General features: G+C 35.9%; 1 protein-coding gene across 1 annotated transcript; it reads left to right on the forward strand.

Moving 5' to 3' along the window:
* Positions 1-295: 295 nt before the first annotated feature.
* On the forward strand, positions 296-1,226 carry LOC120122193. Its single transcript, XM_039141399.1, has 2 exons — positions 296-633; positions 963-1,226. Exons 1-2 carry the CDS (start codon positions 390-392, stop codon positions 1,019-1,021), a joined length of 303 nt encoding a protein of 100 aa, XP_038997330.1. The 5' UTR covers positions 296-389; the 3' UTR covers positions 1,022-1,226.
* The last annotated feature ends 10,373 nt before the right edge of the window (positions 1,227-11,599 follow it).

Below are 11,599 nucleotides of genomic sequence, written 5' to 3' on the forward strand. Positions count from 1 at the left end.
AAAAACAAAACTATACAATTGACGTGAGGAAACCTGAAAGATAAAAAAAAACTAATGTTAGTAAAAAAAGGCAATAATAAAATATAAATGTAAAATGTAAATAAAAAATAAAATAAAATAAAAAGAACTAAAGTAAAATAAATAAAAAATGATAAACCTTGATCGAAAGAAACCTGAAAATAAAAATATTATGTATTAATAAGAATAAAACACAAAATATTAAAATAAATAATAAAAGAGAAATAACCAAATTAAAAATAAAATATAATAAAAAATATAAATAAAAGGACCAAAATGAATTCTCTTAGAGAGAGAATCTCTCCCCTCTCACTACAAATGCATCTGGTCATGGCCTCCTGCTGATTGACGATCGTCGTTTACCTCCGTCGATGGGCTCCAAGTCACACCGGGATACTCGTCTCGACGAGGGGGTTCGGATCTGGGTTGGTTTCGCCAGAAAGTGCACCGTCTCTCATGAAAATAATTCGGTTTCTTTCACTCCGATCTGTCACTTCCCAGGCTGGATCGTCGTGATATTGAAGTATGTTTCTCTCGATGACCTCTTCTCCCTTCTCACCGTTTGGATCTTCGAACGGAGGTCTCCATCACCGTCCTCGCTCACTGACCAAATGGGTAAGGCCTTCTTTTTTTTCCGGTTTAGTTTCTTTCTCTTTTTATTTTTACAGGTTATTCGTTGGAGGCCTTACCAGATTTTGTTCGAACATGCAAATAAAAAAAAATAGAACTTTATTTTATTGATTTTGCTTTTGAAATACGATTGTGTTATCTCTTTTTTTTTTCCGTCCCCCTTTTTTTACATTTGAATTCCCTATTTTTATATATAAGAAAATCCCTTCTACTTCCATTGAAAATAAGAGATTTTCACATGTCTTTTACATTAAACACCAAGATCTTCGTGATATTCCAGATTCGATGTTGATTGCATTTTTTCTTTTTCACAGGGGAAGATTTTACTTGCCAAAACATGGCTCGAACGAAATCTAGAGGGATCACTTTCTGACGTGTGGAATTCAGCGAGCACATGGAGTCGGCGCTTTTACAACATGCGACCTAACTAGCATAAAGGTGGCGGCTAAGCATCGCTACATTGCTAGGGTTTCTTGTCCACATTAGATAATTTAGTCTTTTGGGCCACTAGACCTATTGTACTTGGACCGAATTTTGCATATGGGTCTGTAATAGAAAATTAGTTAGTGTTAATAAAACCCAATTATTATTATAATAATAGATTTTAATGATAACATTATTAATAAATATAATAAATAAATAATAATGATAATAATGAGTATTAATCTTACATAATATTATGATAATATAAGTAATGAGATTAAATACAAATGAAATTTAAATTCAATTCCATACAAAAATGGGTGTCTACATATGCTCCTCTTTGTCCATTATTGTGTAACTATAATAGGAAAAAGATAGAAGGACATGAATTTTCGTCCAATTCTTAAAATAATATAGATTCTGAAGGCAATCTCGCTCTTCTGGTTTTGAGACATTTGTTTTTCTTTAAGAATTGGATCAAACTTTTGTTGGGGTTTCTTCAAACTCGGTATCTGTGTTGAAATTGTAGGTGATAATTCTTTAAACCATATATCTTTTGACTTCAAGAATATGCAACTGGAGACTAGTTCCTCGTTTCTAGACTACAGTTGATTTGTTCCTCAAACTTGGTATCCTCTGTTACGGAGTTAAAATGTGCTTCTGGGTCAAGAATCTTTGTGAAGTTGAAAATTGAGTTTGAAGGTTTCAGTTAGAGACTAGTTCCTCGTTGCTAGACTGCAGTTGATCTTAAAATTTTGACCCAAAAATAGTTCATTGTTTCCATTTTACGAACAATATGTTCTCAGATTGAGTGGAATTGAACTCAAGAGCTTCGGTCAACTAATAGCTCTTCACGACTTAAGTTATGTCGAAATTTGACTGGAAGTAATTCCTCGTTGCTAAATCACAGTCAACCTACGTCTTCTTCCTGGTTTAAAGAGCTCGATTTGAAATTTGATCAGAATGTAGTTCCTCATTGCTACCATGTGGTTAATGCCCTATCGAGCTGAGTGGAATCGAACTCGAAAGCTTTGGTCGATAGATAGCTCTTCTCACCTTAAGCTATGTCCAAATTTGATTGGTAAATGGTTCCTTGTTGCCAAATCGAAGTCAACCTAAGTCTTCTTCTTGTCTTAAAGACCTCAGTTTGAATTTTAACCAGAAAGTAGTTTTTCGATGCTACCATGCGATCGATGCACTATCAAGTTGAGTAGAATCGAACTCGAAAGCTTTGGTTGACAGATAGCTCTTTTCGCCTTAAGTTATGTCCGAATTTAACTGGGAAGTGGTTCATTATTGCCAAATCATTGTCAACCTAAGACTTCCTCTTGGCTTAAAGACCTCGTTTGAATTTTGACTGAAAGATAGTTCCTCGCTACTACCATGCGGTCGATGTGCTCTCGAACTGAGTGGAATCGAACTCGAAAGCTTTGGTCGACAAATAGCTATTCTCGCCTTAAGCTATGTCAGAATTTAACTAGGAAGTGGTTCCATGTTGCCAAATCACAGTCAACTTAAGTCTTCTTCTTGGCTTAAAGACCTCAGTTTGAATTTTGATCAGAAGGTGGTTTCTCGCTGCTACCATGAGGTTGATACACTCTCGAGCTGAGCAAAATCGAACTCGAAAGCTTTGGTTGAAAAATATCTCTTCTTGCTTTAATTTATGTCAAAATTTGACTGGGAAGTGGTTCTTTGTTGCCAAATCGCAGTCAACCTTGGTCTTCTTCTTAGCTTAAAGACCTCGGTTTGAATTTTGATAGGAAGGTAGTTCCTCCCTACTACTATGCGGTTGATGCGCTCTCGAGCTGAGTGGAATCAAACTCGAAAGCTTTGGTTGAAAGATAACTCTTCTCGACTTAAGCTATGTTGTGGATGATTCCTCCGAGTGAAAGATTCTTTGAATGGCTCTCTTTCGCGGGTTTAAGCCAAGCAAGATGATTATTTTTTGCGGTAAGTCATTCTTTACTCTTTGTAATAACTCCCCTTTGTAGGAAAGCCAGGTAAGACGACTCCTTTCACGGGTCTAAGATGATCTGGAATGGTATTGAGCTTAATATCTTTCGTCGTGAAGTTGAAATCTTGCTCAAAAAATGAGCTGAAAGTAGCACCTCGTATTTAACTTGGGGTATTCTAGACTTGAAGACCAATGTCGAAAATAATAGCCTTTTTTCATTGAATTAGACTATGTTGTGGATAACTACTTCATCGCGAGTTGAATCGATCATGGGTGCTTCGAGTGAAATATCCTTCATCATGAAGTTGAAATTGACTAAAAAAATCTGCAAAATTATATATGTATAAAATGATGAATGTGATGGTCTTAAGTGTGTTTAAGATGTATGTAAAAATGTATTGCTTCTCGTTTAATTTCTTGTACAAAGTCTCATTCTTTATTCATTGGCCTTGTTCTTAGAATCTAATATGCTCCAACATTGATGACTTTATGGAAAATATATGATCTTTCCACATTTGCTCGCTTAATCTAGTGATATCTTACTCTTGAGATTCTTAAGCGCTCCTTTGGCAATGGTTTGCTAGAATGAGTAAGACGCTCTTGCATTCTAATTGGTGATCAACTACTGGAACTAGTTAGATCATCATCGTAATTGACACATCAATATTCAATGAAAGGTCTTTTCACATGGCTCAGAAGCTCGAGTGGAAACCTCTACAGCCAAGGATGTCTCCTTCAATGTCTGTAAAGTTGTTCTGATTGTCATGAAAAAGGTCTAGCGAACAAGAAGGCATACCTATTTAGGAGCATATTGCCTTAAAAACTATATCAAGCATATTTAATGCTTCTTGTGAGTTCTCAGACTCTTTTACTCACGGAGTATTTTGAATTGCTTGTATTAGAATCTTGGCAAATTCAAAACTTCTATGGAAACTCTTCTTTGATGCTTCATGTTGCTTGCATGAAACCTTTGCAGCAAGGTTTTCCTCTATTTGATTTGATCATTTTAAACTAATCATAGCCAACAAGGTTTGCCTTCAAAAGTAGCATCTTCAAGTATCATTCGTGATTAGGTTTCCATTCTTTATCGTGTGCAAAGCCCTTTTCCAATCGAATCATTGTTGTGAGGCCCATTTTTTCAAGAGGAATAGTGAAACCGCATCGAGCGACGCAATGATGGAAGACATAGGGATTCTGGAGATGCCTCACTTAATTTCAAGTTATTCAATATGTCTTTTTTGAAAAATTTATTTTTCGGTGTAAAAATGATGTCAAAGCAATTGAAGCAAAATATCAGTTCACTGAATATCAAATAAATGACACATGTTGATTTCAAAATTATAGCCCTTTGACAAGTGTTATGATCGATGGGTGATTTGGGAAAGGCAAAGTAATTTGGTTTGGTTTTATTAATGTTTCATGGTTTTCATCATCATGATTTCATGTTTTTTAATGTTTTCAAAATGCCCCACAATTTTAGCATGACCTTCAAATAGGATACGGAGAAAATAGCGCAATTGTTACACTTCATTGCTAGACTTTTTAGATAGCATTTTTCAGTTATCGGGAATCTTCCATCTGTTTAAGCTTCATAGATTCCTTAAGCAGAGATAATGGAGAAATATTGATCTAAATACAAAATTCCTTAATGCTTTTGTGTGGTCAACTATAACAGATGTTCCTTAGAGCTCAATTTCCAAGAAATTGTCTAAGCTCAATTTCCAATAAATTGATCTAAGCTCAATTTGTGTATTCCACCATTCCATTTGTGAGGACTATATATCGTCACCGAACGTCCTTAACAGATATATTAACTAATCAGTCTAGCACTGTCATGAATCAATGATGCTCCATTTTGTCCACTTCTATGCTTACCTGAGCATCTGATGGTTTCATTGTGTGGGGATAATGTCTCTTTAGGTAAAAGGTATGAGTATGAAGATGAGTAAATGCTAAGTGGATCTTATTTTTCTAGGAATTTTTATCTTGTCATATACCAAAAGGTTATAATCTCATTTCTTAACGCAATTTGCTATAATCTAAGCTCAATTTTTATCTTATTTGTTATAATTGATATTCACTGAATTTTAAAAAATGCTCAATTACTCATAGTAGGAAAAACAAATGACATTTATTCGATTGAAAAAAATTCGGACATAAAAACAAGACAAATTCAAACAAGACATATTATTCTCAAGCAGCACAACTACGTGATCTTTTTTTGTTTCTTTCCCGGAATGCCCCATTCACTACCAAGTCGGGATTTTGACTCTCGCCTAGGCCTCTTTCCTCAACCTGCGCCAAAGACTCCTCAAGTGAATTTTTTCTCAATCAATGGAGACATCACACTCATCTGTTTAGAGATTTGGTTTGATCGAATTATGGTCCCCACGATTCAATGTCCCACAATTTTTGGTGGCGACAAAATCTTTGAGATAAGGAAGGTGATGAGTTGCGTGATTAGAATCACTGGATGAAATTCCTTCAGAATTTTTTCTAAATGCTTTTCATGATTAATGTATGCAAAGATGCTTAAATTCCATGCAAAATACAAAGATGTAAATGCACAATGTAAAGATACAAGAGCAGGTGAAAATGTAAATGCAAAGATACAAGTGCATGTATAAATGCTAATATAGAATGTAAAGATGCAAATGCAAGAAGAGGCACTGATCCGAATAGTACCCTATCACAGAAAAGTCTTCATTCAACAATAGAATCCAAATATAGCAAGTAGTTTAATTATAGATAAGGTCGAATTCATAAAATCAAAATATCACAAGCGATTCGATTACATATAAGTTCGAGCCCTCTTATTCAAATCTAAAATCTAATTTGTCAGCCAAGTGTCTATTTTTCCGAAATCTAAGATAGGATCCATATAAGTCTGGATAACTTCAGCTTATTCTACCATTACTTTCATGTATAAGGCTACACCACTCATCTTTGCAATAGCTTCTTCCATGATGCGTGGTCGATCCATGACCATTCTGAGTAGTGTCTTTCCAACCTGAATTCATGTCCTGAATTTTCTGTTCCAAATTGAAAATCTTCACCCTGCCTTGTAGCAAAGCCTCTCCCAGTTCTCTAATTCTTGTTCACAGGGTTCTATTTTCTTCTCAAACAATTCTGGCATCTGTCTACCAGCGTTAGCCTTGCATAAGGGAATCCTTCAGAAACTCTAGCCCTAAGCTCAATATTATGGGTTTGAGTCTGGGTTAATTCGTGACACATCTTCGATTCAAGTCGTTAATTTCGTCATCTTTTTTTCGAGCATTAAATTCCAGCCTTCTCTTTCAACCCACAGTTCTTTATTTTTGTGATTTGTACGAGTTTCGAGTTCTTCGACCCTCTGCGCTCCAATTCTTGCAACATGTTATCCTTTTTAGCTTACAACTCTCCTACTTTTTGCTTAGCCATCATAAGATCTTGATTTAAGTTTCTCTTTTCAGCTCTTAAATCATCACATTTACGTCTTTCAGTCTTAAGTTCTCTGATCCTATATCTTTTATTGGTTTCAAATTCCTCCAATTTTTGTCTTTTAGTTCCCAATTCTCGAGTTAGACGTTTAACTTCCATATCCAGATTCACAACATGATTCCTTTCCAGTTCTAACTCACTCGCCCATTGCTGAGACGTTTTGCTTGACCCACCAATTCTTTTACCTAAGCGTTGATAGGTTGCTTTCAGATTCAGTTCATTCTTGTTGAAAGCCATGTCAACGATCATTAGATAATTCTCATGCTTATGTTTTACCTTCGTGGCGGCCCACTTTTCTCTCTCTGCTTCGAATTCCTGCCTTTGAACTTCTAAAGGTGAAAGGACCGACATTAGTTTCTCTTCTTCGTCTCCATGCCTCATAATCTAGAGTGAACATATCTTCTCCAGAAACCAGTTTAGATCGGAAAGTATTTTTCCAAGTGTCAACCCTCTAACGCAGCAATTTCTTATAATCCTCCTTGAATAGGAATTCAGACCCCCTTAGCCCATATGTCACAGGAACATACTGCCTACGTCCAACCTATCTGGTTACTAGAAGTGGTGCATTACCAATACTTCCCCAAAGTCCTAGCAAGTTTACCCAATGATCATCGCTACATCTGTACAGGAATTTGTAGTGATCAAACCATGGTGCACGCTATGCGATGTCTTCTCCTTGAAGATTTCTAAAGATCTTTGTCCATCTATCTTTTTATAGATCCTTTTGATAGTTCTAATGTTTTTAAAACCGGACCGGACATTGAACCGGTGAAGGTACTAGTTCACTGGTTCAACCGCGGTTGAACCGGATTTTATATAAAATAATATTTTTTTTTTAATTTTAGATAATATTCAAAGCAATGTTAATATATATGTAATATTTTTTTAAGTTTACAATATTAAAATGTATAAAAATATTACAAGTCATAACATATATAAATTAAAAACCATAAAATCAAGTGAAACAAAATGATTCAAATCAACTACAACATAATATTTAAGGTAAAACATATTAAATAATAAATATAATTATATAATTATACTCAAAAAAATAAAATTGGGGCTTAAAAAAATCATAACAAATGATGTCATTTGGTTTAATTTTTTTTTAAAAAAAATAATCCCACATGACTAAGAAACATAGAATATCATCTCAAAAGTTTAAAGAGTAAAAATATGAAAACAAAACAATCTCACATAGCTAAGAAACATAGAAGAGCATCCCAACTTACTTCTATAAAAAATAGAGGTAATTTGACATTCAAAATCATGAAGACTTTTGGTGAGCACAGAGCGAACTATTCTTTCGCTTCAATTGAGCTCAAATTTTAGGCTTCAATCGAACTTCTAAATTTTTTTTGAGTTCGAGCCTTTTCGAGTTCAAGTTTTAATATTATATTTCGAGTTCGAGTTGAACTAGATAATTTTTAGCTTGTGAGTTTTTTAGTCGAGTTGAGCTTACTTTTAAAGTTTTCAAGTTCGAGTCGAGCTCAGCAATACTCGAATTTGACTTGGCTCGTTGAACAAACGACGTCGTTTAGTTTATTTTTTTTAAAGAAAAAAAAGTGAACTGGCGGTTCAAATCGGTTTTGCCAGTTTTCAGCCGGTTCATTGAAAGCTCGGTTTTATGAGGTAACCAGATCGGACAGGCCACCAGTTCACGGTTCAACCGATTAAACCGGCCGGTCCGGTCCGATTTTGATAACCATGGATAGTTCCTTTGGCCATTCTTGTTTCAAAAATTCCAAGGGCGAGTAACCAAGAACAAATTGACCAAGGGATACGCGGGGAGCTTTCCAAAAAAGGCTATGAATCCTGACTTGCAACAACTGAGCACATCCAACAAATTATTCATTTGCTATATGCTGGCACCTATTTAAGGATATTAGGGTTTTTGCTAGAATTGCGGGCACATTGTTCATCTAGTATGGAATCCTCCGCATGCCCCAGAACTCTTGGAAATAAAATTAAACCATAGATTGAAAGGGCGAATGCTTCAATTCCTTTTCCTTCATCCAAGTGGTTCTCAGCAATTTCTTTGAGGCTGACCCAAGGAATGCCCTCTTTTTCTCCCTTATTTTTAATGCCGTCCTTTATCTATTTATCCCCCACTCCGAAGAGTTTCATCAACCTGGTTTTAAACGATGGGCCTTTAGTGGGTCTGCAATAAATGCGATCACCTTTGACATCCTTGATGTTCAATAACGTCATATATCCTTCAACAGTAGGGACCATGTAATGTCCTTTACAGGTGAAGCAATGGTACCCAAGATTCCAAAATTGAGCCTTATCACGAAGCATTGGTTTGTTAACTTTCACATAAAGCAAGGATGTAATGTCACCATAGAGTTGTTGGAAATGCTATCTAGTCTCAACAGTCCAACTATACCATACCTTCCTGAGTTCTTACAAATCATTCTATTGGAAACTTAGATGAGTCTTATATGTCAACTTTGACACAAAATTCGAGGGCATACTGTCTCCAAATTCTCGTTGTTTCTGACCAAACTAGTATCTCTAAGTATGAAACTAGATGTTTTTAAGATTCTTGCTCCATAAATAAAAACTTTCTAAATTTGATGGAGTATTCACGGACCAATGCCTCTTATGTTATGCTAATATTATGCAATATGGTACAAGAAAACAAAAAAAAAAAAAAGAAAAGAAAAAAAAGGTTAGTGAAGATAATGAACAGTAAAATAAAGGCGGTAGATCCTACCCACATGCTTTATACCCTTGTCATGGTATAAAAATCCTACACACACATGATTTCTACCCCCATGCTTTATTCAGAAGGAAATTAAATCATAACCGTATGATTTATAGTTCGCATACTTTGTACTTATAAAAAATATAAGGAAAATGATAGGGGTCGATTTCTCCTTTGAGTACACCTATTTGGGAATTCCTATAGGTTTAGCATGGTTTTAATTTGGGCATATTTCTATGTTTCATTACATGCATGGTTTCGACTCTAGGGTTAAAGGTAATTGAATTATTTTTGTCGGGGCCCCTTGGGCTTGCCAGACCCTCGATCCTAAACACATCACAGGCTTGTATGGATCAAGTTAAATTCGAGAAAATGCACCTCCTTATGCTTGGCACATAGAAACATATCTCACGAAGACATAAGGTGTGGACTGATAACTCTGTAAAAAGACAATATTTTAGGTCTTTTTACTTAAGTTATTGATTGTCTAAAAGCCATTGACATAACATTTTAGCTGCATATAGTTGCATTTAGGACATATTTTCATGTGGTGGATAAGTTTTGCCGAGGAAAAGTTTATTTGATTAAACTGATGATGCTGATGACAAAGGTTGTTTGTTGATTGTGATGATGCAGGAAATGACTTAGGAAGAATTTATTTGGAGAGACAAATTAATTTGCTAGGGATAGTGGAGCAGAACACGGTGACAGTGAGGTACAAATTCTCTTGCCAAGGCGAGTTTTATCTCGCCAGTCTGAAGTAGTACGAGACAAAATTACTGACATCACATGGCCAGATGTCCAATCTACCTCACTGGAAATCATGACCTCATCAAGGAATTTGAGACCACCGCAAACTGCTATGTTATTCAAAGAAAGGATTTAACTTCAAGGGTATTTAGGGAATTTCTAAGGGCACTAAACCCTATAAATTTCGACTATAAATACCATATTATAACTCTTCATAAAGTGTTTAGAATCATATAGAAAAAATACCCTAGGCTTGAAAAAAGGTGTTTGCGACGTCTTTTTTTCCACCATTCCCCACTCGTCTATCCTTGGTGCCCTCCATAGTCAGGCTTCGTCGGAGCAACGGTCAGGCCCTCGAGAGAGGCTGGTGTGCTGCAGCAATCATGGTGGTGGTCTGATGTCACGGCAAAGCTCTGTTTTGGGAGTTTTCTTCCATTTTTCTTCATGTTTTATTTTTCTAAGGGCTTTTACTTAATGAATATTTTTGGGATGATATTAACCACACCATAAATTGTTTTATTTAGTGTTAGAGATGCTTAAATGTTAATGAATGATTAAAGTATATTTTTGTTGAATGTTGTTTTGTTCACAGTTTCAATTTTTTGCCTTGACACTATAAGAACTTTTGAGAGATTGCCTGGTGCCTCGGCAAAACATTCCTAGTCTTTGTAAGAGCTTTCGAGAGATTACCATTTTTCTAGGAGTTGATACCTAATATCGAGAGTGTTAGGTTAGATCTACGTGAACAAGGGAACTAATCCGGGATGGTGAGGTTCTAATCTGCCTTAGAGATAAGGAGAGGGTTTTATTCGACTAAAATGGGTAAATACTTGAGTAGGATAGGCGAGAAGATACAACTGAGAGGTATTTTCGCAACAACAGTTTGACAAACCAAGGGTTGTAGTTCACATCGAGTAGTATTACCGTAGCAAAATTCGTAGAATACTTCAGTAAATTCTGTCGGACATCATAGGCATAATATACTAGATCATCCTAGATGAAGAATAATTTCTCGTCGTAGCAAAACCAACCCAAGTACTCCGTTAGAAGTATGATTGTGTGAGGTTGTCAGTCTTTCTAGAGTTTTGACAACTTTAGCCATAACATTTGAATTTTAAGGTAAAGTATGTTCTTCTAAGCCTCCCTAATGATATTGAGGTCACTAAGGCTTATGGAAAAGAGCAATGCAGTGCACTTACACTGAGGAGTGGCACCCAAATTAATCTAGAAGATGAGTTTGGGGGGATGAAGTAAGAAATTTCTCGCCACGACATTACACATGAAGATTCTGAAAGTCAAGTTGAAACTGTTGAACAAGACTAGTTGCCTAAGGAGAAGAAAAAGGATGAGGGTTCAACAAGTCATCCTACTGGTGGTGGAAAATTTATTACCACGACAAAGTTTCACCCCCACCCGCAGCAAATGAAGTCAGACCCCCACCACATTTCCTTTAAAGGTTGAAGAAGCATAACGAAGAGATCCTATTCCACTACGATTCAACTTCATGCAGAGAGCACATTAAAGGAGGACTACTACAAAGGTCCTACAATTCAAATGTGAAAGACACGAAATGCAAGGAAAAAATATTTTGAAGGTGGAACTGTTATATGTGTCGGGTATTTTGTTCCTTACTG

Source organism: Hibiscus syriacus, unplaced genomic scaffold (genome assembly GCF_006381635.1).
Source record: "Hibiscus syriacus cultivar Baekdansim isolate YM2019G1 unplaced genomic scaffold, ASM638163v2 tig00110384_pilon, whole genome shotgun sequence".
Classification (NCBI taxonomy): domain Eukaryota; kingdom Viridiplantae; phylum Streptophyta; class Magnoliopsida; order Malvales; family Malvaceae; genus Hibiscus; species Hibiscus syriacus.

Coding starts and splice junctions, on each gene's coding strand:
- LOC120122193 (XM_039141399.1), top strand. CDS start 390: ATGGGCTCCAAGTCACACCGGGATACTCGTCTCGACGAGGGGGTTCGG. Junction 634..962: donor CTCGCTCACTGACCAAATGG/GTAAGGCCTTCT, acceptor TCTTTTTCACAG/GGGAAGATTTTACTTGCCAA.